Source organism: Stegastes partitus, unplaced genomic scaffold, assembly GCF_000690725.1.
Source record: "Stegastes partitus isolate 25-593 unplaced genomic scaffold, Stegastes_partitus-1.0.2 Scaffold3704, whole genome shotgun sequence".
Classification (NCBI taxonomy): Eukaryota; Metazoa; Chordata; class Actinopteri; family Pomacentridae; genus Stegastes; species Stegastes partitus.
In genome coordinates this window covers 8,605-32,840 of record NW_007581435.1, presented here as the reverse complement: position 1 = coordinate 32,840, position 24,236 = coordinate 8,605, and the positions used below count along the sequence as shown (strand labels likewise).

At 41.6% G+C, this 24,236-nt stretch overlaps 2 protein-coding genes across 2 annotated transcripts; both read left to right on the top strand.

The window, feature by feature from the left end:
- Positions 1-566: 566 nt before the first annotated feature.
- On the top strand, positions 567-9,473 carry LOC103376198 (kinesin light chain 2-like; the record flags this gene model as incomplete). The annotated part of the gene is made up of 11 exons (XM_008306570.1): positions 567-820; positions 906-1,095; positions 1,273-1,446; positions 1,576-1,675; positions 2,358-2,407; positions 2,659-2,726; positions 4,126-4,234; positions 4,562-4,714; positions 4,998-5,122; positions 5,749-5,806; positions 6,453-9,473. Coding segments are annotated over 11 exons (1,365 nt in total), but the record flags the coding sequence as incomplete, so codon positions are not given.
- Positions 9,474-9,564: 91 nt separating this feature from the next.
- Positions 9,565-24,074, top strand: prkd4 (protein kinase D4). Its single transcript, XM_008306567.1, has 19 exons — positions 9,565-9,785; positions 10,165-10,331; positions 13,373-13,511; positions 14,408-14,539; positions 14,666-14,820; positions 14,900-15,095; positions 16,953-17,036; positions 17,664-17,808; positions 18,104-18,227; positions 18,458-18,535; positions 20,000-20,213; positions 20,428-20,453; positions 20,546-20,618; positions 20,950-21,056; positions 21,148-21,309; positions 21,660-21,758; positions 21,838-22,105; positions 23,407-23,492; positions 23,864-24,074. The coding sequence occupies exons 2-19, from the start codon at positions 10,176-10,178 to the stop codon at positions 24,026-24,028; spliced, it is 2,409 nt and encodes an 802-aa protein (XP_008304789.1). The 5' UTR covers positions 9,565-9,785; positions 10,165-10,175; the 3' UTR covers positions 24,029-24,074.
- Positions 24,075-24,236: the final 162 nt, after the last annotated feature.

Below are 24,236 nucleotides of genomic sequence, written 5' to 3'. Positions count from 1 at the left end.
ACGATTCTCTGAGGGTCGCTCTCTTAGCTTTCTTTGTACTTACTTTTGAAGTCAAATGCACATTCAACCGCAACATGCAAAAATCTATCTTGTTGGTGAGTTGGTTTATTGTCATTAGACCTGCTGTGTCAGTCCTCCTCTTGGACACCACAGGATAAGTGATTTATTAGAAACCTGTGAGCAGAGGGAAGAGCACAACGGAGAGAAACAGAAAGGATGATATGAGAGCAAAAAGCAGCTTTTTAAAGTTCATTCTTTATCCACAAGAAAGAAGAAAAAAATGTACGTTGGATCTTATTCCAAGAATTTGTTGTTTTTTTTGGGGCTGCCAAGTGCTGCTGGGTGAGTGCTGATCAGTGGAGCACATTTAACTGAATGTTCTTCCACCTTAACAACTATTTTGATAACTTATCAATTGTATTTTTTTTTTAAAGCAAAATGGGCCTAGTTCTATCTGGTCAAATCTGAAGATGTGCTGTTCTGTCTACTAGAATAAACAAGCAATCTGACAACCTCATCTGAGGCTTTAGGAAATTGTATTGAGGATTTTCCAGGATCTTTAACAGCCTAATGTGATCCTGTGCCCTCCTGTCTGTGGTACAGCTCAGCCCAGTGGAGAGGTGGCAGCCCAGCAGGGAGGCTACGAGATCCCGGCCCGCCTCAGGACTCTGCACAACCTGGTGATCCAGTACGCCTCTGAGGGCAGGTACGAGGTGGCTGTGCCGCTGTGCAAACAAGCCCTGGAGGACCTGGAGAAGACATCTGGACATGACCACCCTGATGTGGCCACCATGCTCAACATCCTGGCCTTGGTGTACAGGTGGGGGACAGAAAGATTCTAGTTTCCTTAACTAGTGGGCGTCAAACAGAAGACTTCAACACAGTGCTGCTGTTGTGTCTTTCAGGGACCAGAACAAATACAAAGAAGCTGCTCATCTTCTGAATGACGCCCTGGCCATCAGAGAGAAGACACTGGGGAAGGACCACCCAGCTGTGGCTGCGACCCTCAACAACCTGGCTGTGCTGTACGGCAAGAGGGGCAAGTACAAGGAGGCCGAACCACTCTGCAAGAGAGCACTGGAGATCAGAGAGAAGGTAAAGACCCACACCACCAAATCAGTGAAATGGACAAAACATTTCCAGTTTTGTTTGCGTTAGTTTGTAACTAAATCTCCTTCACTGTAACACACATATAATCATGCAAATGATGGTGCGAGTATGATTTGTCTTGCAAATTTTTCAGGCTTGACTTTGTGTCCCTGCTGTGTTCAGGTGCTGGGGAAGTACCACCCAGACGTAGCCAAGCAGCTCAACAACCTGGCCCTGCTGTGTCAGAACCAGGGCAAGTACGACGAGGTGGAGTACTACTACAGACGAGCTCTGGAGATCTACGAGTCTAAACTGGGAGCTGACGACCCCAATGTGGCCAAGACCAAAAATAACCTGGTGGGGAATGAACTTGTTCAGTAAAACAGCTACTGGACACTTGATATTGTTCATAACGCTTAAATTCGTGACGGTTTCCAGGCAGGTTTCATTAATGAAGGACTGCCCATGCATCTTGTCTCTCTTTAGGCCACATGCTACCTGAAGCAGGGAAAGTTCAAGGATGCTGAGGCCCTGTACAAAGAGATCCTTACCAGGGCACATGAGAAAGAGTTTGGATCTGTCAATAGTAAGTCGAGTCACCAGGTGAACAGCAGAATCAGACTGAATTGATCCAATTAAACCCTCCTTATGAAAGAATAGCTTATGTGGAGAGGTTTGGTCATGATCCAGGTTTGGATGTAGACGAACATCCACGTTGGCCAAACACATTATCGGCAAAATCTTTAATGTCAAAGAATCGTGTTCGATATATTAATGATTTTATTACAATCAAAATATATTCTGAAGCCTCTTTGTTGGTCAGCCCATTCTGCTGACAGCTGTGTTTTGGGATTCAGTTTTTGATGTAGCCACACCCTGATCCCCGCATCGCTCTGAGTTCTCAGCAGGTCAGAGGATTATTCTGCGATACTGAACCGTGCGAAGCAGCTTAATGTTGATGTCCTCCTCCCCCCCCCTCCGCCTATCCAGTTAAGTCTATCAAACCCTTATGTGCTCACATACTCGGCACGAGAGAGGAGCTTGCTGGGAATTTGGCTTTACACCAGTTGGGTGAGCGGCCACCTTGCATCGTATATGCAGTCACACGTGTTTACACGGACAGAGAGGCTTCACTTTAAAATCTAGGTCAGTTCAGGGATCCATGCTGTTTTCTGGGCTGTTAACTTCAGACTGTTGGTCCACACATGATGTTCTTCCTGAATGCCAGATAGAAGTTGAGTGATTTTTCTTTTGTCCTTATTTTTCAGATGATAATAAGCCAATCTGGATGCATGCAGAGGAGAGAGAGGAGAGCAAGGTCAGTTATTCTGGTTGACCTTTTCCTTTCATGCCATTGGCTGGCAGGCAACACATTATACAAATGGGTTGAAGAGCAAAATAAGGATGATGGAGAACAGCAGAATGCACAAAGGGCAACAGGGACATTTGTGACTTGCTGTTTAATGGAGCAATGTTTCATACTTGGCTTCTCCTGCTTTCTGCCTGTTTTCATCTGAATCTCCCTGTCTTTGTTTTTTCTCTGTATCGCTCTATCGCTGTCTCTCTCAGGGTAAACGTAAGGATTCTGGCCCATATGTGGAGTACGGGAGCTGGTACAAGGCCTGCAAAGTGGACAGGTGAGTCCGACATTTGAATTCATTGACACAACGTTGAATCAGGAAGAATTTTTTTATTATTTTTAAATCCTGAGCCGGGACATCCTAAGCAATTATAGACTCATATTCAACAATAAAGGAAAGTACCTGTACCTATACAGTTTTTAGGTGCTTGTATTTGAGTATTTCCATTTTATACTAATCTATACTTCCACTCCGCTACATTTCAAAAGGGAAATATTGTCATTTCTCCAATACTTTTTTTTTCTTTTTAATATGAAGATTTTACACGATAGGTGATGTAATTAGTTTAAAAAATCCAGCACACTGTTAAGGATTAAACGTTGTCACATTTTAGATGAAAACTATCATACTTTTTGGTAAACTTGTCACATGATTTCATTTCAGTAAACATTTAAATAATCCAATATCTCACCAAAAATCTGTTTTTTCCTCTTTCCTTTGACATTAATCATTTCCTGACCTGTCAAATGTACCTGCTGTCCCTTCATATAAAACTGTATGTAAAGTAGTTCAAACCTGCAGCAGCTTCAACAGTAACAAGCTGCTGATACACTGATGCTTCAGTATTAATAATCTAGTGCTTTATACAATAATATATCAGTGAGAGGGAACAAACCACTACTTTCACTTAAGCAGGCTGTCAGGGTTTTTCTTGCAGGACCTGTGCTTGTATTTTGTACATTGCTGTATTGGTAAATGTAGGCAAGTAAACTATCTGAATACTTCTTCCACCACTAGGAGGTAAAGGACTGATAGATATTTGGCAATGGTCGAATTTCTGTCAGAAAAAAAAAACAAAAAACATTCTATTGACCTTTCTATTGAATATAATTCTTAATTGCTACCTGTACAGTTCGAGTGATCTTCTTCTCATTTGCAAGTTCAGTTACAAGCACTCTGATTTAAATTTTCCATGCTTTTGGAAGAAAGGAAACTGCAACAAAAAAAAGAGACCGTCACCACTAAAAGAAGAGAAAGACAAAGCTCTGTATCTATTTACCATGAAAAGACCCAAGTTAAACCTCATTCTTCTGAGATGCATTATGCTGTAGCAGTGAAATCAATATTTTATGTATCATCAGTGCCCTTAAATTGTAATGAAACCTGGGACACCCTCTAAAAAGATAATCCTGTGTCAGTTTCCAACCACTGGGTTGACAGTGAAAGTCACTGAGTTCCATCCCTTAAGCAGCACCAGAGGTCATCGTTTGCTCTCAGCTGCATTCGGTTTAGCTTTAGGAGCTGTACGCTGCACTTCTAATACAGAGAACTGGCTCTGCTTGGTTTTATTTGTTTAACCTTGATCGATGGAGTTAGTTAATTAAAGCAGCTGGCTGCACACATAAAGTAAATAAAAAGAAACAACATTCTGTGCTTTTTATTTTTATTTAAACAGTCCAACAGTGAACACAACCCTGAAAAGCTTGGGAGCTTTGTACCGTCGCCAAGGCAAACTGGAGGCAGCAGAAACGCTGGAGGAGTGCGCCAGCAAGTCACGCAAACAGGTACAACACAAACACTGTGCAAGGCCGCTGTGTGACTGGTAGAGTTACTGCTGTTAGATTAGTGGCCGGGGCTCTTTTCAGGGGTTTTTCAGTTAAGCAACCTGATTAGTTCAGCAGGCATTCTAGCAGTGATTTGTTAGGCTGTAAACTGTGCTAAAGTGATTTAAAGATCAGTCACCAAGCGAATGTGTGGACATTGCAGTAAAACCAACTTAAAGACTGGACGCATGCTGTGTGAGCTATTGTTTGAAAGCTATCATTTTCTTTCGGGCACCTTCATCACTCTGTTTTTCTGTGTATCATGTGTGTGTGTGTCCCCACTCCCAGGGCATCGATGCCATTAACCAGAGTAAGGTGGTGGAGCTGCTGAAGGACGGAGCAGCTGGAGGCAGCGACAGACGACACAGCAGGGAAGGAATCAACGGACCTGGGGGACAGCGGGGCGAGAATGAGGGTGACGACTCCGCTGAGTGGAACGGGGTGAGGTTCTGGCCATGAATTAATTTAAATTCTAATGAAAGCATTTTACAAATTCATCTTCAGGTAGTGGACAGCACAAGGACAGCATGACCTTGAATTACAGTGTAGATGTGTGACATCAAGGATTATTTCATGTGTTAATGAAGAAATTCTCAGATGTATTTAAACCAAAAGCAAGAGAAAGAAGCGCAGTGACTGTAGCCTGATGAGCCTTAGCAGGAAATGCCTTTCACGTTTATTGTTTTCAGTAAAAAGTTTTTTTTTTTTTTTTTTCCGTCCTCAGGATGGGAACGGGTCTCTGCGTCGCAGCGGCTCCTTCGGGAAGATTCGTGATGCTCTGAGGAGGAGCAGCGAAATGCTGGTGAAGAAACTGCAGGGGAGCGGGCCTCAAGAGCCCCGCAACCCAGGGTAAGATGACTGTTTGTGTGGAAATACGACCTTATAGTCAGTTAGGTTGTAGTCGAGGCTGCAATAATAAGTTCTTTATTGATGTCATTAATCCTAATTCCACAAATTAATGGTCAGAAACTTGAAAATATTAAAATTAATCATAAATGTTGCACAATCTTAAAAATGGCATCACTCCACTGACTTGTACCTTGTTAGCTGAGGGTCATTGGATTTTTCTTAAAATTTCAAACCAGCTGTCACCACTTGACTAATGAAGATTTAGCACAGGAATGTCAAAAATAAATGCATTTTGGCAAGTTAGACTGTGCGGTGCTGCAGTCGTCCCCTGCATAGAGTTACTTTGTCTTAAATCATTAGATTTTTTCTTGAAAGGTCCAGAAAACCCTGGACACGGTGATTAAAAACTGTCAAACTAAATTTAGAATGATTGAAAAAAAGAAATACGAAATAATCTGCCATTTGTTTCAATCTATGAAGCTCAAACCAGTGAGTCTTCAGAGTAATCAGCTGTTTTTTGTTAAGTTTGTCCCCAAGATCTAAAAAAAATTATAACGGCATTGTCTTTGTTTCATACCCAAGTTGTTTCATCCAAGTTCATCTTTTGCTTGTGTTTTTCTGTGCAGAATGAAGCGAGCGAGCTCCCTCAACTTCCTCAACAAGAGCACTGAGGAAACCACACAGGTACTCGTCCCTGCTTTACATTTTATTCATCACAGCACATGATTTATCTCAAGAATGGGCAGCGTGGAACAGCTTCTAAATATATATATATAAAATTTCCTGACGTTCAACAATATCATATGTAATAGCTGAATGTGAATTTCTGTTTAAATCAGTGTTTCAGAGTGGTGTCAGCCTGGTTCTGTATCCTGTCTGTGGAACTGTATGTCTGCAAATCTGCATTTGTTTGAGGATTATTAGCTCTAGAACAGCTCACAACAAGGGCATGTTCAGACTTGATAACAGTATTTGTTCTCATCTCTCACATGTCTCAAATAAAGAGGACGACTTCTGTCCTCAAACAGGCGATTTAGTGGCCGTCAGTTTAAATGTTTTAGGCTGAAAGATCTCCATTATACAGCAGTCTGTTCTGCTGCCTAACCAGTGTGGTGCCAAATGAGATGTAGGTGTTGTATAAATGTTGTCTGCGTATACTTAAGACTGTTATTTTTATGAGCACAGCTGGATGAAAGGTCACAGGTGAATTGTGTTAGTAACTGTTTACCTTCACAAAGTTGGGTGCAAAACGAGTTTCAGTGTAAGTTGAAAATGAAGTATACAGAGTGTTGTCCAACCCACATACTAACTTGACCTGATGTGTGTTCAGGATGCCAACTCTGAGCTGTCAGACTGCAGGGGACTAAGTGCCAGCAACGTGGACCTGTCCAGACGCAGCTCCCTGATCGGATAGACAGAGCGGCGAGGTGGGACTCGGGAGGCACCAAGTGGCCCGACGAGGAGAGGCTGTTAGCAGCTCGGTTTGATCAAACCACACACTTAAAGCTCAAAGCGAGATCAAACACTAGCACCTGCAGCATATTTTCTAAAGAACACTGAAACGAGCATTACCACACTAAACGTCATCCTGTAAGACACAGTCGCTGCTGCTCCGCTGTACAAACCGCCGCCATCGATCAGAACAGAGAATATTTAGATACACATTTATGAGCATGCCGCTTACTAGAAAGTGGAATGTCTGCACCTGAACGCCTCGTGTTTTTGACTCATAGCACCGTAGCAAAGCATCGTATTCACATTGTGACGAGTCGGTTTCTTCAATCCACACTGTCATGTGCAGACACTCAACCTTAGGTAGGCTTAATGTACTCCAGTTTCAGTTCAGAGAGACGCGTTGCACTTTGTATATTTCACCAGTAGCATGAAGTAATGGCTAATGCTAACCATCAACCGAATGCATATCACAGATGGTAAAAAAAAAAAGAAAAAGGTACGATATGCTTAGATTTTAACCGAGAGACAGCAGAGGTACGAAAAGAGAAAACAAGCAATCTTTGGGGATTTTCAACAAGAAACATTAGCACTAACCATTTCAACCTCACTTTTTGCCTTCTTGTTTTTTATGTATATACAGTTTTAAATTATTTCATTCTTTGTATATAGCTCAGATTGATTTCTGTTTTTGTTTACACTTTATTGCGTTAAAGAGGGTCTTTGTTGGAAAAAAAAAATGCTACTTATCTGAAGGGAAGAAACTGGAACTGAAGGAAAAGAAAAGAGGGAGTGAAAAGAAAGCGTTGAAATGAGCACTTAGCTCATCGGGTCAATGAAAATGTCAAAAATGCTGATTAATTTATTACCTCGATCACTGAAATATGCTACCGAGCCATCAAGGTTTCAGTCTAAACTAAAATAATGCACTTTGAGTGTGACAGTACTGTATGTCTGGCAGCCATCTGGGGTGAAAACCACATTCTATTTCAAATGAACTTTCTCGCTGAAAAGATGAAAAAGGGGCCAGAAAACTTGTTTGAACTTAAATGTACAAATAAACCTCAATCATTTGTCTGAAGCCCTTCTAAGACTACCTACAACACGACATTTAATCAGACGCTAAAATCAAAGCTTTCAGGCACCTTTTACCCACTTTAGCCACAAATCTTTTGAATAAAGACAAACTTAAGCGTTCCAGGATTTTACCAAACATCCATAAGTCTTAATGATGTTGAAGAAAAATGATGTTAAAGAAGTATTTCCAATTAATTTGTTTACAATCATTCCAGGCAATCAACCCTCATTTCAAACTTTGGGTAATTATCTTAATTATTTGTTCAAAGCCGATGCAGTGCGTCGGCTACAATATGTTTACTTTCATTATCAAGATTTCTTTTGTGATTTTTGTTTTTTTGTTTTCCTCATTCGCCGTTGCTGAATATGTATCATTTTGTACAATACAATCCTCAGTTTTTAATGCTGACCTGGATTTCATCAGTCACAATCAGACTCTGGCAGAAATCCGACCGATGACCATCCATCCTCAGTGAATTTTGCTGTGCTCATGCGTTTTCTTGTTTTGGCTCCGAGCTTTTATGTTGAAGGTACTGAAAACTGTTTATCTGAATGTTACTTTTAATGTCGAATGTGGGGTCTGGTGGCATTTACACTGGATTGTTGTGATGTGCTTTCAAGTCAGGAGATGAACTCCACCAAAATAAGACCAAGGGAACTGTCCACCGAATGTACACCTCTTGTTACGTTAAGTCGAAGTCAGACTCAGCAGGTGACGTCAGATCCTCAGATTGCTCTTTTTGTTTTGGCTTTCTTCCGTTACTTTTCCTAAAACTTGCTACCAAACCTTGTAATGTAAGAAAGTCAAAAGGTCAACACAACCTGAACGTGATTTCAAAAACGTGAACACGCAGGTTTATTGCGAAGGCATTTCGTCAACGTTGGTGCATGCACACCATCGCCGTACGCCTAAATAAACTGAAGTCGACCTTTTTGAAATCACCTTTGATGAAGTCGCTCTGAGTTTAAAAAGTGCTAATTATCCTATCAGCTTCTGAATGTGCGAGGTGGCGCAGGTTTTGTAACGAAGACAAGCATGCATGAAGGAAAGACGGAGGACGAGCAGGAAGGAGACACAGAAACGTGACTGCAAGTGCTTTGGAAAGACACCGGTGAAGGAAAAGTGCTTTAAGTGTTGTTCGCAGCAAATAATGTACAGAAATATCTGTGTATGACCTTTATATATGTGTTTACTGTTTGTCACTTGTTCACACATGATGATGGGAAACTCCTGAAATCACACACACACACACACACAATCTCAACACAATGTAGCTGTAAAAACAAAAAAAACAAAGTGAATGAAGCACTGATTTGTAGCTGAAGATTCAATAAACATGAGTGCTCCTCTCCAGTATACACACCACCACCATACCAATATTAATCAGTCCTCTATGGTATTAATCACTTCTTCACCCTGGGTTGGTTCAGTATTCGTGCTCTTCTGGAGATAAATGGAAGTTCAGGAATTGCAAACTCCATAAATATATGAACACACTACTTTGCTCATTTGAGACACAAAAAACTGCTTGTAAATATTCATCTTGAATCACTGTTGCAGAAAGATTTTTGATCCAAAGCTTCAAAGATAAATCAGATTATTGTTTCTGTTCAGGGCTTCTTTTTTTTTGTTCAAATATTTATGGAGATCAGTGCATCTACTCGGAGCCACGGAGGGTAAATGTTACACATACGAGGGTCTGGTACACATGTGGGAACTCCTACGGGCAAATGCAGATGATTTAACGGATCTTATTATGACGGGGCCAACCTAATGTGTATTTTATCAAAGGTTCAATAAATACGAATTTCACTTTTCAAACTGATTCTGTGTCTCGTACATTTTCATCTACGCAGCTGCTGCCGAAAATAGTTTCTGTTGTTTCAGTGTGTATGTTTGTAACTTTTCACAGCTCGAGCTTGGGGGTGTTAACCGAACCCTGCAATGGCAAGTCTTCACAGAGGTAAGTGTCTCTCTGTTACTTCCTGTCTCATCAGCAGCCCACAAAAAGGAAACCAGAGTGCATTTTGAAAGTCTGCAACACAATGATCAGATAATCAGCTGTCTCATCGCTGCCACACGATCCTGCAGTTGAGGTGAAAGTTTGGAGCTTGAATGAACCAGGATTAGAAAGTAAGATTGTTTCTATCAAGTTTCATAAAATGCGGTTGAGTTCTTAACATTTTTCAGCTCAGATGTGATGATTTATGTAGTTTAGCTGTGTCCTGATCATATTATGGTAAATAATTCATGTCCTGTTGTAGTTTTTCTCCATTAGTTGGTGTTTGACATCAGTGAATCAGAAGTCTTTTTAGAGGAGCTACTTAAATGTTGCTTGTTATTGTTCCTGCTCCTGAAACCTCATCTGTACTTTCAAACAACAGCTATGAAGTAAGAACTACGTATTTACAACAGGACTGAACCTGGAAAAGTTCCGCAGCAGCTTTTTCTCAATTTTATCAAAACCCCTCATACCAAAATTCCTTTAATAAATCTGTGAATTCGTCCACAGACTGCCTCTCCATGTCCGCGGCGACGCCCTCCAGTCCCACCAGTCCCATGGCGCCAGTATTGGTCCAGTTCAAGCTGGGCCTGTTCAGGGAGGTGGTTCGAGTCCCTGCTGGCAACCTGAGCTACCGCCATGCCCACAGGCTGGCTGCTGAGGTCATAGAGCGCAAGGTAACCTAAACCTTACACACGTTTGTGAATCTCATACGACCAACCTGGAGCTCTGTGAGGATGTTGTCCATCTGATCAGAACATACATCAGCTGAGGCGGTGATTTTACACTTTAGCTTCATATTGTCATTCTCAACCTGTGAGACAGTTGGATAATGTTTTCTCTTGTTGTCTCGAGACCTAACAAACAAATCCAGCCGTGTGACCATTTAGGAGGCAGGAAAGGTCTCACAAAAGATGCTATTGAACTGCATCATGGGAAATATAGGTCCAGGCTTAGACTTTTAGGAGCTTTGGGGCTTCTGAGAATTGAAATTCTCATCTTTAAAAACTAAAACTGCAGAGCTACCGCTTTAAGAAACCAGAGCAGAGTGAGAATTGTGGTTGGAGTTTATTTAAATCCCCTTAAATAGACATTAAAGCAGCACTTGTGGCATCTTTCTCGCTATTGTTAACCCCTTTTTGTCTCGCAGGTAAGCAGGTCAGAGCAAATCAGTTTTTAAAACGCATACAGCTGACTCTGAATGTAACAGTAATGATGGACTTAACACACAGCCGTGAGTCACAAGAGGATAAAAACCTTGACTACTAATAAAATATAAGGTTGGAGGAGGCAGTGAGTGAATGAAAGCACGCTCTAACCATAATGCAGTCCCACTTGGAAAATATTCAGTTGACGTTTCAAGTCTCTCAGACCTCTCAGAATTGAAAGGAAATGGACTCTGAAAGGTCACCTTATGTATGAAGGAGAATTGTGTGGGTTTCTGCGAACAAAGTGTGGCTTTAGACTGCCTGAAGCCGAGTCTGAGGGATGCTGTGGTGGTTTTCTGCTGTATCCAGTTTACGGTAACGCCCGATTTAATCAGAATTTTGACCCTGTTCGGTCAGATGCAAGTTTAACAACAACCTCTGGGGCTTTTCAGAGTTAGTTTTTTGTTTCTTTCATCTCTGTGACATGCCAGGCTCATAGTTTTATGCATTTCTGATTAAAATCTTTTTAGATAATCTACATATAAGCAGGTTAAAACCCTCCTCTTCACAGCCTCCTCCTACCTCCAAACTTTGACACACTTATAAAAAAAAAAAACTTTCTCAGGTGTAGATTAAAATGTAAAACTGCAGGCGGATCCTAAATGGTGCATCGAAAGTTGAGGTTAAATAAAGCAGGTTGTGAATTGCAGGTGTGTGTCGCTGTTGCCTGGCCTGGTCTTCAGAACGCTTCCATTACAGGGACTGTGTGGTCGACGAGAGCACAGAAAACTTTCCGACCACAGCCTCTCCCCTCTGTCTCAAACGCACACTACAACACACACAGACACACGACGGTGTGAGCTGCATCGCACACACTAGCCCTCCTTTCCAACTTTGATCTGCTCTTGAGTTTCCAGGCAGCCGGCCAGCACTGTGTGTTACTTTGTGTGTGTGTGTGAGTGCTCCTGTACTTTTTGTGTGTGTTCACTGTCCACAAACCTGCCTGCATGAGCATGTCACTGCAGTTGTGCCAGATACTGTGTGTGAGTATCACTGCATCTCCAGCACTAGAGCCCCACACTTAGTTCCACCTAACTGGGTCACGCAAAAACTGATTAGAAACTTTACAGATTGAAAACAAAAGTTGCTGCATTTTAGAATCACCCTTTATCCACATTGTGTATTTAATAAGTGTGTAATAACAGGAGCAGAGAATCCTTTTGCTTGTGTACCTGTACGGTCTGATCATATTTTTAGTGCACAGTGTACAATCACACAGGAGTGAAAACTAATTCTACTTCAGTAGTAAAGCTTATCACAGCTGATTTTATTGATCGTTGATGAGCCTTTCTCTTCCTCTGTCCTACTTCACTCACATAAAACACAGGTTCTGTATGAGCAGCATCACTAATCAGCGGAAATGCATCTTAGTTGTGGCGCGTCATTTGTAGTATCTTCAGAACCATTTCTCCTCAATGCGGCACATTTCAGTGTGGTTTGTTTTTTGCTGTAGCGCCACGTGCGGATGTGAATCGTGACTGACAGAATGGCTTTTGTCACTGCGTCCAGTATTTCAGATCGTATCTGTTACTCTGTGAGATCTGTTTGATTGATTGTAGTAGACAGACGTGTTGCGTTTGCTGAAGCTCTCAACAGAATCTGTTGCAGACAGTTTTTTTTAAATCTCTCTACATCTGACTGTGCAGCAGTGACACAATATTTGTAGTAATAATCTGGCGGATACTGGAGTTTTAAGGCCAGTACCTACTTTAAGGGAGAACACAATTCCCATAGATATACTGGTTATTATTCTGTATGTACTGTGTATTTGTTAACTTCCTAGCAGTATATTTCACAAACTAGTTATCAGCTTACCATTGAGAAGTGAAGCAGAAAATATTGTTTCATGTGTTCCTGATTAGCTGCCAAGTCTGTTTTACACGCTGATACTGCAGTTAATAGAAAATAGACTAGACTAGTGTGTTGGTGTTTTTTTTTTACAGAGAATATTTCCCTTTAATGTCACTTTGATTTGGCCAAAAACGAAGGTGATGTCCTTCGTTATGAGACAGCATCAGACCTCAATGGACTGCTTCAATGTCATGTTTAATGTATAAAATTTCAAGTTTAGCAGCTCACAGTTTTGCACAGAAGAAGAGTCATCTAGCGCTTTAAATGCCCCGTTTTATTTGATTTGAGGCTCATATATGTATAAAAGTATTTCCCTATATTGTCTAGAACAGTTACATTGGTGGGACTAAGTACTATTTTACATTTTACATGACTTCACCTTTTGAAATCTGCAGATTAGAGCTTCTTAATTATCAAAAGAACATTGTCGGCATAAAAATGTTTACTTTCTGTATTAAAAGTTCATCAAAAGTTTAAATACATTGTGCATTCCCCCCACCCCCCACCCCCACATTGCTTCTTTCTGCTTTCAGAAAATGTTTTTGTTCCTTCATAAGGAGGAAAAAAATAAAAATAGAATCCCATCACTGCAGCTCTTCAAGGTAATTTAAGTTTATGTTATTGCTTGACTCAACCTGAGAGTGTTTTCGTGTGCTCAGGCTCCAGACTGCAGCGTGGTGGGTGTCGGGGAGAAGATTCTGTTATTCCGACATCAGCCCACATCTGGGCAGCTGCTGCAGCGGCTGACTGACGGAGACGAGCTGATGGATGGAGACCTCATCGAGGTCATCATCTCAGGTTAGAGGTCAAACTGCTGAGGTTTAATCAGCCAGGTGGAGAGTAGAAAACAGACAACCAACAGGTTTATTTTGGGGGGATTATCTGTCCATAACCTACTTTTCTATGATGACTTCATTTGTAGTTTATTCATTCACCTTTTCGAATTACAGATGTTGTAAAACGAAAGGTGAATGTTTTGGAGGAACACTCTGAGTCATTTTACGAAGCAGTAGTTGTGTGCTGAAACATCTTTAAGGACATAACTATTCGTCCTCGACTGTCAGGTTATCTGTGAGCGACAGACTCCTCCATATTATCGGCCAGTAATTCTTTACACCTACAACCTCCACAAAGCTGCACAGTCTCAAAGTGAAGCTTGTGTGTCAGGTGAGGCTCCCTGCTTAAGCCTTCAGCTCAGCACTCGGTCAGAAACTACAAGTCTGCTGCAGAAAAACATCCATAAAGATCACAGGAATAGCAACACACACACAAGCTGGTTTGAATTAATGCGCTTAAACCTGCTTCCTTGTCATTTTGATTGATGGACACATCAGGGAAACGGTTAGAGTCTAAATATACTTCACATCCTACAGTGCCATTGAAAAAAAAATAAATAGCATGAAATAGTTCCTGAAATTGCACATATTTTAACCCTATATTTTACACTAGATTCTCATACATTTGGCTTTTTCCTCGCAAAAGTGGTTACTGCATGTCAGAAAATTATTTTTTAAAAAGTTACTGCAGCAGATTACCCCATGTCAGGTAACTTTGAGTCTTAGAGGAGATGTTTTAAATGTGCACAAATGTTGAAATAAGTCGAGTTTCAGGATCAGAAAAGAACAAAATTAGTCATTTCAGATTCTAATATCATACGTATTCTGTCTCTTCTTTTTTTTTTTTTTCTGACTCAGGATCAGCCTCCGTGACTGAGATGAGGATCTATCCTCACTCGCTGGTGGTCCAGTCGTACCGGACTCCCACTTTCTGTCACCACTGTGGAGAAATGCTGTGGGGTCTCGTTCGACAGGGGTTAAAATGTGACGGTAAAGCTGCACTATCACCTCTTTATATATATGTCAGGAGAGTCATTATGAGACACCGGAGCGCTACTGAAGTTTTCACAAAATGACAAGCACTGTTTTTTTGTTTCTTTCTCTTCTCCGCCGCAGGTTGTGGGTTAGACTTCCATAAACGTTGTGCCTTCCAGTTGCCCAATAACTGTAGTCGAGCACGGCGTCAGGTTAGCACCAGCCTCTCGCTGTTTCCACCCCGACGAACCCCCACACACTCGCTGTCCAATCAGGCAGGAGGCAGTCTGGAAGAGGTGAGGACATGACAGGATTGTAGAAGTAGTAGACGGCCTTCTGCACCTCTGATGACTTTCACTGTCTGTCCTCCACCAGATCAGCATGTCCAAGCCCTCATCCAGGCCTCCATCTTGGGCCGAGCCTCCGGTGTGGCTGGGAGTCGGCTACGGTGCCAGCAGCAGAGCTCAGGTGCCGCACACCTTCCAGATCCACAGCTACACCAAACCTACCGTCTGCCAGTACTGCCACCGGCTGCTCAAAGGCCTCTTCAGACAGGGGCTGCAGTGCTCAGGTGAGAGAGGAGGAGGAGGAAGAACACCTTTTGGTAGATTAAATCACCAATACAGCAAAAATGTATTTTCTGTTTATATGTCATGTGCAAGTTTCAGAGTTGTTGTATTAGCTGTAAAACATGGTGTAGTGTGTGCTCGGAGGTAATAACACAAAGAAAAAGTTTTTAAATCAATGCAGTGTTGTAAAATGTTGGAAGTAACTGCAGGTATTAGCAGATCATACCTACAGTACGTCTGTATTGTTTTACGTAAACAGCAAATAACAAGTAATTGCACAACAGTAATGATGTATTGGAGGTAATTCAGAAACAGAGGTCCCTTCATTTAACCAAAGACAATTTGTATCTTTGTTACAGTTAAACGCTGAACTTAAGGAATTTTCATTTAAGATATTAGTTTTAGTAAAACTTACTTTCAGATAATTTAAAGTAGCAACATTCTGGGTTCGAGGTTTGTTTGCTTTCTTGCTGAAAGTGGGATGAGAATGTTTTTTTGCTACATGTGGCCTACGCATGTGGCTCTTTAACATAATTTTGTTGTCCTGGAATGAAACTTGACACTTTGGGTAATTACGGGCCTCAAGACTGTCAGCATGCATCACAATCGGCGTCCCCTGCTGTCCAAACATGGTTCTGTTGTGTCCAGTTGGCTCATTTGGTTACAATCTGCTGCTGCTGACGTCGTGGCTTCATCCTCATACAGGCCAACTATTTATTTCCCCCACACTATCTCTGCAAATACTCCTCCCCCTCAATGAATGTGTTTTTTGCACTTTATTCCTCCTGCCTCGCTGCCCCGCCCTTTTCACAGCATCTTGTTGTGTTTTTGCTCTGAATATTCAAACAGTAAAATATTGCAGACATCGGCTTCTCTGTGCTGCTTATAGTTGTGAACCAGATATGGTTTGTTATTGGTTCATATTTTATAACGTGTTTGCTCTGATTTTGAAGTGTTTTAATGTGTAGAAAAGCTTTTAGCCTCATTTACATATAGATGAAATGTGATGCAGATTTGCAGTGTTCATAAGTGCGTTAGGAATTTGCATAGAATCCCAAAAAGCTATAAATGGTCGTGTGAACTGTATCATCAGTTAGTTAGCTTAGCTTTGCACAAAAGCTGGAAATACAGAGAGCAAGACATTTTTTAATCTGCTTGTCATCTCCATAGCAACTTGCAGTTCTTATTTAAGTTGCACAACAATGTGACAAAATGTCTAAAAAAAAAAATTACAGAAAGATCTTCTAACTCCAGACAAGAAAGCAAATTCGTAGCATGTTGCACAAAATTAGGAATTCTCAGATATTTGAAAAAATTATCCTCCACTTGCAGTGCTAACATTTGTTGTATGATCAAGCTTTAAAAAGAAATAAAGCTTCACTGAAAATAAAATCTTTAAGCTCCTACAAAAATAGCAAATGTCCCATATTCATGACTTGCAATGTGCAGCTATTGAAAGGTTCAATGTAGTGCAGCCTGCCTCGTATATGAAAACGTATTTCTACTCTGTGGCCATTTTTAGACGTTCTGCTCCAGCAGCACATTGACTTTGATTAGTCATGTTTGGATTAGAGGCTCATGAGCTCATACTGGTCCCAAAGAGGCCGATGTACGAGCAGGGAGCTTGTGTATCCAACTTATTTGCGTAAGCAGATCGGGTTTCCTGATTTTCCTGCGGAAAAGATGAGTTTTATTTATGAAAACTGACACTGACATGAATAATTCAGCCTCAAGGATATTCTGTACTTATCACATCACCCTCATGACTTTGTTCCAAACACCAGCGCTCTTCTTCTTTTCCCTTCTTATTCTGTCGGTGTTTCAACCTCCCACTGCTCTTCCTCTGATCATTTTTGCAGACTGCAGGTTTAACTGTCATCAGCGCTGCGAGCCTTTAGTCCCCAGAGACTGTCCGGGAGAGAGGAGAGGCGTCAACGGGGAAGGTGAGCAGCTCCCTGGAGATCTGCTTTTCATTCTGCATTCTGGACTTGTGTTAGATCACGGCTCTTTGAAAAGGTCCCTCCGCTCTGATGTTCTCATGGCGCTGAGATGAGTCAAAGCTGATTCACCCTCCGTCTCCAGAGTGGTTGATAGACTCGGCCTTCAGCCTCTTTTAGATTCCCAGAGCGTCACGTTTGTCCAAGTAGTGATGATGATTAGCAGCATGATGACTCAGAGACCTGAGAACAAAGGCTGATAAGATTCAACATGATTGTCACCAGATAGCGTTTGACCCTGGGATGAGTTAACACAGGAGCTGTACATCATGTACCTGTGTTACTGATGAGGAAAAGACGGAGAGAAGGTTAATCCGCAGTAGTTTTCAACATGTTTGAGTCATTCATCAAGAAAAATACAAACAAGTTTCCTTCCCCAGCTTCTCAGATGTCAAGAATTGAAGCTTTTTTGTGTTAATATCATTTTTTTTTTACTGTTATTTGAAAATGTCACTTGGACCATTTTTTTTTTACAATATGTGTAGATTTAATAAATAGATAACTTAAAAAATATATAGGTGATCAATAGTTGTAACCTTCAGATTGTTCATTCATGATGTTCCTTCCCTTCAGCTGCCGGCAGCACCTGCCCACCAGACCAAGACGACACTGAGTCAGTGGCCACCACGATACTAGACATCTCTGACGATGAGATGTCCACTGATGGTGACTCACTGGCCGAAACTGAGGAAGCTGAGCAACTGCAAGAGCCGATGAGGTCAGAGAGTCGATAAGTTACTGATGATGTCGTCTCAGCTAAAAGCCGGCTGTGATGTAGCTGCAGGCCATATCCTGATGATGTCACACACCTACACACTCAGACCAAAACACACTCATCTGTCCTCTCATTCATCACTTCTGCATGACACGGTTGTGGTCAGTGAACTTTTGATCCACACTGCCCCCTAGAGGCAACTAGGATCAGGTTTTTGATTTCTAAACAATGCTTAGTTGTATTGATTTTCATTTTTGCTTGTTTGTTTAGTAATTTTTGTCCTTTTCCTGTCGATCAGTCCATGTTTCAGCAGCAACATCCCCCTGATGAGGCTCGTCCAGTCGGTGCATCACACTAAGAGGAGAGCTGCAGGAGTCCTGAGAGAGGGATGGCTGCTGCACCACACCGACACCGACACGCTGGTGAGAAACACACATTCAGACTGGACATGTGTGTTTATTTTACATTTAGACGGTCAGATGTTCTCACTGGACATCAAAACGTATTAAAACATTCAGCCAAATTAAAAAATATTCAGAAAAAGCAGCGTCTACACAGTAGCTTTGTGTGCACAGTTCTTTGGCTTTGAATTCATGTTTACATGTTAGAAGCATGGTATCTGCAATTCCATGTTTGTCATTTCTTCTCTCAGAGGAAGCGTCATTACTGGATCCTGGACTGGAAAACCATCACTCTGTACCAGAACGAGAGCAGCATCAAGTACTACAAGGTAGAACGTCTACATGACAAACCAGATAGAAACAAGCAGAGCAACTCTTACGTTGTCTCATAAGTCTTCTAGAGCTATTTTGATGATCAATCTATCAGTTAATGGTGTTGTCTGTTACGGAAACAAGTCAAAATTCTCCAATAGCAGCTTCTTAAATGTGAATATCTTGTGGTTTCCTTCCTCCTCTATGACAGTGAACTGGATAGCTTTGTGTTGTGGATAAAACAAGACATTTAAGGACGTCATCTTGTCCTTCTGAAAACACTGACTCTCTTCATAAAGACCAAACAACTAATCGATTAATTAAAAAAACAATCACCAGATTACTTGATAATGGAAACGATCACTACTTGCAGCCCAGATACTGTATAATCCTGAGTGACCCATATCATTGAACGGTGCCGGATTGGTTGGTAAACATCAGCATCGTCTTGTTCGCTGGGATGTTGATGAGAGGTTAAGAGGTGGAATAATCAGGCAGCAAACAAACAGTCAGTTGTTGCCGTTTATGTTACAAGCAGGTAAAATGTGCAGCATAAGAATCTGAACAGCTTTGAAAAGGGCCAGACTGTGATGGAAGAGGACTGGGTCAGAACAAGTCTGTAGCAACAGGTCTGGTGCTGTTAGTAAAAACCAAAAGTGGTCCAATGCTGTACAGCCGGGGACATGGTGTTCAAAGCTCAGTGATGTGTGAAGGAAGCACAAGCTGGCCCATGTGGTCAGCTCAGATTGCTGAAACCTTCATGCTTTCTATGATAGAAAGGTTTGAGAGCACACAGTGCACCACTGCATAGCTGCATACCTGCAAGCAGATGGTAAATACTGACCCCTGCCTGCTGCCTGAAGAGCCTACAAGGAGCATTAAAGCATCAGAACTGGACCATGAAGCAAGAAGGTGGCCTGTTCTGATGAATCACATTTTTATTTACATCATGTGAGCTGTTTGGTGCCTGTGCATCGTTTATCTGTGGACGAGATGGCAGCAGGGAGGCAGAGTGGTACTCTGGGTAATGTTCTGCTGAGCAATCGTGAGTCCTGCTTTCATGAGGATGCTGCTTTGGCACGAACCTCCCACCTGAATATTGTTGCAGATCACAAACAGAGAACAAATTAGTCAGTTCTCAGTCCAGTGGAGCATCTGTGGGATGAAAAACAAGTCTGATCATCTCTCAACTTCCAGGATGTAAATCATGTGCTGCTGATGTCTTGGTGCCTGATTTAACACTTTCAGAGGTCTAAAGATGCCCCATCTTGACCGATCAGAGCTTGTTTTGTGGCACAAGGGACCAGCACAATTAGAACATTAGAAAGGTTTAATGTTGTGGCTGATCCGTGTGTCATGAGGTTTTAAACCTCGTCCACCAAGAAGTAACAAAGCAGAGTTTGATGACGGAGTACTCGTGAGCTGGTTTTATCACATTCTTAATTAGAGATGAAATCATTGAATTCAAATCTCTCCTGCAGGAGATCCCTCTGTCCGAGGTGCTGCGGGTCCGAGGCCCCGCCCAGCTCGCCGTGCCCTCGTTGCCCAGCGGCGGCGCTCACTCGTTGGAGCTGGTGACGGGTTCGCTGGTTTACTGTGTGGAGGCCGGTGAGGAAGGAGCAGCCTGGGAGAGTGCCATCCGCCAGGCTCTGATGCCCGTACAGAGCAGCAGAGGACACGGCGACGGGAACAAAGGTGGGCTTAAAATATATCAACAAACCCTCTGCATGTTCATATCATCAGATGTTAGAGAGAAAATAAAGCTTTTTAGAATTCATATAACCAAGTAGCTGTTAAACACTTTTTACTAACAACTTAAACACACAAACCCAAATGAATAGCTCTGAATTTAGCCTTATGTGTCTGTACAAATCTTTATTTACAACATGCCCTCTTGTTCTGGTTGCAGATAAAGACCGACAGAGAGACAGCATGGTGACGATCAGCTTGTGTCCTCCTGAATTTACTGTTCACATTTCTGGAGCGCTTGTCTTTGCACAGTGTTAATGTAAGTGTGTGTGTTTCAGGACATCAGCTCGGTGTATCAGATCTTTACAGACGATGTGTTGGGTTCAGGACAGTTTGGAGTGGTGTACAGAGGTGAGCTGGTTCAACGCACACGTTTTTACAGCTAAGAGTGTTTTCTCATCCTGTGACTAACCACAACTGTCTTCATGCAACTAACTAGAAGAATACATCACAGAAAAATGATGCAACTATTTTTAAACTTTTAATTTCTTGTCTTTGAGCACCTCACCAAAACATTTACTGTCACACACGATCAAGTCAAACCAAAGTTTTTATATTTAAGAAGCAGAAATCAAAGAATGTCTCATTAAAAGAAAGCTGCTGTTTTTGTCAAATGATTGTTTCAATTCTACAGTTATTGAATCCCAAATCTAATATCTTTTTGTCATTGTTTACTCTTCAGGTACTCACAGGAAGTCAGGTCGGCCAGTCGCCATCAAAGTCATCGACAAGACGCGCTTCCCTACCAAACAAGACCGACAGCTGAGGAATGAAGTGGCCATTTTGCAGGTTTTAAAATGTTTTTTGTTGAATTTTATTGCAGTGCTTATTAAAAACTAGTTCCTGCAGCATCTAATCTGAGTCTATGTGTGTCGTCCAGAATCTGTCCCACCTCGGTGTGGTTCTGCTGGAGGGCATGTTCGAGACTGTCGAGCACGTTTTCGTCATCATGGAGAAGCTCCATGGAGACATGCTGGAGATGATTATGTCCAGTGAGAAAGGCCGACTCCCTGAACGCATCACTCGCTTCCTGGTCATGCAGGTATGAGGCCCTGATCGTGAGCTGTTTAAATGATGTCAGCCCTCAAAGATGCAGTAATCTTTAATGCTTCAGTACCTTCATGCCAGTTTTTCTCTTTACTTTTCACCAAAAACTAAGCACAAGATTTGTACTGCTTGTTCTGATATGATTTTGCGTGTTTATCCAAAATAGAAAAATGAAATAAGAAAAACTAAGTAAAGCTGTAACTGACCACAAATGATTTAATTTCTTCCGTCTTTCCAACCTGGCTTCAATGAAAATACCAAAATGTTTTTTTAAATCTCCTCCTGCATCAATACTGATACAGAAATACTGTACCATGACACATCTTTCTCATATTTGCGATGCAGATTCTTGAGGCTTTGAGGTATCTGCACTTGAAGCATATCGCCCACTGCGACCTGAAACCTGAGAATGTACTGCTGGCCTCTGCGGACCCCTTCCCTCAGGTAGGATTTTGTTCATTTACAGCAGATGTAAGCTGTCAAAACATCTTCTTTAATAATTAACACTGTGTCTGTGTCGCAGGTGAAGCTGTGCGACTTCGGCTTCGCCCGCATCATCGGTGAGAAGTCGTTCCGCCGCTCGGTGGTGGGGACTCCGGCCTACCTGGCTCCTGAGGTGATCAGCAGCAGCGGCTACAACCGCTCTCTGGACATGTGGTCTGTAGGCGTCATCACGTATGTCAGCCTGAGCGGCACGTTTCCCTTCAACGAGGACGAGGACATCCGACAGCAGATCACCAACGCTGCCTTCATGTACCCACGGCATCCCTGGGCCTCCATCTCTCTGGAAGGTAAGGATGATTTCTGGGTGCAATCGGTGCGTTTAGGGACTCAAATGGGATCCGTCCATCTGAAATAATCAACTTTATAGAACGGTTAAGTTCTTTTGCTTGGCCAGCTCTGATTTTAATTAAATTTTTATTGGATAAAAAATGTATTTTCATAAAGATATTTGTGAAATTTAAGCTTGAAATATCAAATACTTTTCAAGATAAAGAGTTCATGAAAAATTGCCTGTCAGCTCCTTTTATCACATTTTTTTGTTCATTAAAATTTGACAATATCTCAGGAAATATTTAGGAAAGCAGCCTGAAATTTTCACTATTATTTATCATTATGTCATTAATAAAGAATCTGCAATATTGAACAAGTAGATCCAAAAGTCTTTAAGTTTTTGTTGAGTTGAAATTTGAAAACAAATTGAAGCTGTATTGCAAAGTCCCATCTTTGAGCAAAAACAAAAAAAATTATAATTAAGAAGTCAACTAGTGATATTTTCGGGACCCCACTGTGGGCATACACCTTGGTTTGGACAAGACTTGTTACATAGTTTTGTGTAATTTCATAACTGCTTTAATTTTTTATATATGTCAGCTCATCCATAACCAGAAACTATTTGATCTACTTGTCCAGTATTGATTCTGAATTAATGGCACCATGAGAAATATCAATGAAAGTTTCAGGTTTCCAAACATTGCCTCAAATTTTAACGTGTGATTAAAAAAAATGTGCTGAAAGTGGTCATTTTTAAAAATCTATTTATGAGTATTTGATATATTAATTTTAAAATTCCAAAGATACCATTTTAAATATCCATAGTTTAAAAATTAAATAAATAAATTTCAAGCAAATCAGAAGCAGTCGAGCAGGAGATGATTCGAGGTGGAACTTTTTAAATCCAAAAAAATGTCAGTAATTGTACCATTTTTACAAAATCAAACAGACAGCTCGACCACATCCTTCTGACACCATCACGTAAATGCTCTATCGGCTCTTCATTGAATAATTAGGAGTTTAATGATATCTTAGAAACCCTTGCTTTCACATTTTATTATAGCTGCACCATTCAGTCACATAATCTTAATGCCTCCAATTCTTTTGGTATTTTTGGAAACAACTAAAAGCTGACGTAAATTTCTGTTTCTTTGTTGAGTGTGTGGCCTCGTTATCTGTAGTGGGATTTAAGAGGGATAATATCCACAGCACACTGATTCCTGATCTTCTCTTGTTGCCCACTGGGTGACTCCAGTGAGTAAATCCTCTCTACTCACTCGCTCTCTCTCTCTCTCTCTTCATGTCTTTTCCTGTCTAGCTGTGAGCCTCATTAGTAACCTGCTGCAGGTGTCGGTGAGACGGAGGTTCACTGTGGGCAAAGCGCTGGGACATCCCTGGCTGCAGGTGAGGTACTTTACACTCTGTCAGGATAACAGAGGAGGCTCTTGATGAATGTTTTGGCATCACTGAATGCACAGATGTTGGCCAGGATACTGAGGCGTACCTGAATTTTAGTCCGATTCTATTTGTAGTGCTGTGTTCTGTAGTTTAGGGGATGTAGATTGTACATGTGGACAATAACTAGTCTTTCTATTATTAATGAGTTACCACTGAACCTGTAATTTAATGAAAAATAGTTATCAAGAAAACAAGACTTTTACTGACCCTTTACATCAAAGTTATTGAAGATGAATTAAAAATGCATAAGTAGAGGTTGGAAGGGATTATTTTCAGAAACATTTTCATCGTTCTCTTCTTCATCCTCGCCCCTGCAGGACTTCCAGCTGTGGTGTGACCTCAGGGAGTTTGAGCTGAGGATGGGCTGCAGGTATCTGACGCACCGAGGAGACGAGGAGCACTGGATACGCTACGCTCAGGAGAGGGGGGCGGACTTCCCCTCTCACCTCTGCTGGGGCCCCGACACCGAACTGGACATGTGACCTCAGCGCAGAGCTTCAAGGTAGGACGGTTTATGGTCTGTGTAGGTTCTCAGTCATCCAGGTCGACTGAAGCAGTTATGATATGTAGTCTGTACAGCGTAGGTAAAACATTTCATGCTCGTGATGTGCCCATTAACCCCCAAAACGATTGTTACTACTTATATACTCGCAAAAAAGGCTAAAGGTGATGAAAAAACAACACAAACAA

Coding starts and splice junctions, on each gene's coding strand:
- prkd4 (XM_008306567.1), top strand. CDS start 10,176: ATGTCCGCGGCGACGCCCTCCAGTCCCACCAGTCCCATGGCGCCAGTA. Junction 17,809..18,103: donor CAACTGCAAGAGCCGATGAG/GTCAGAGAGTCG, acceptor CCTGTCGATCAG/TCCATGTTTCAGCAGCAACA. Junction 22,106..23,406: donor GGCCTCCATCTCTCTGGAAG/GTAAGGATGATT, acceptor TTTCCTGTCTAG/CTGTGAGCCTCATTAGTAAC.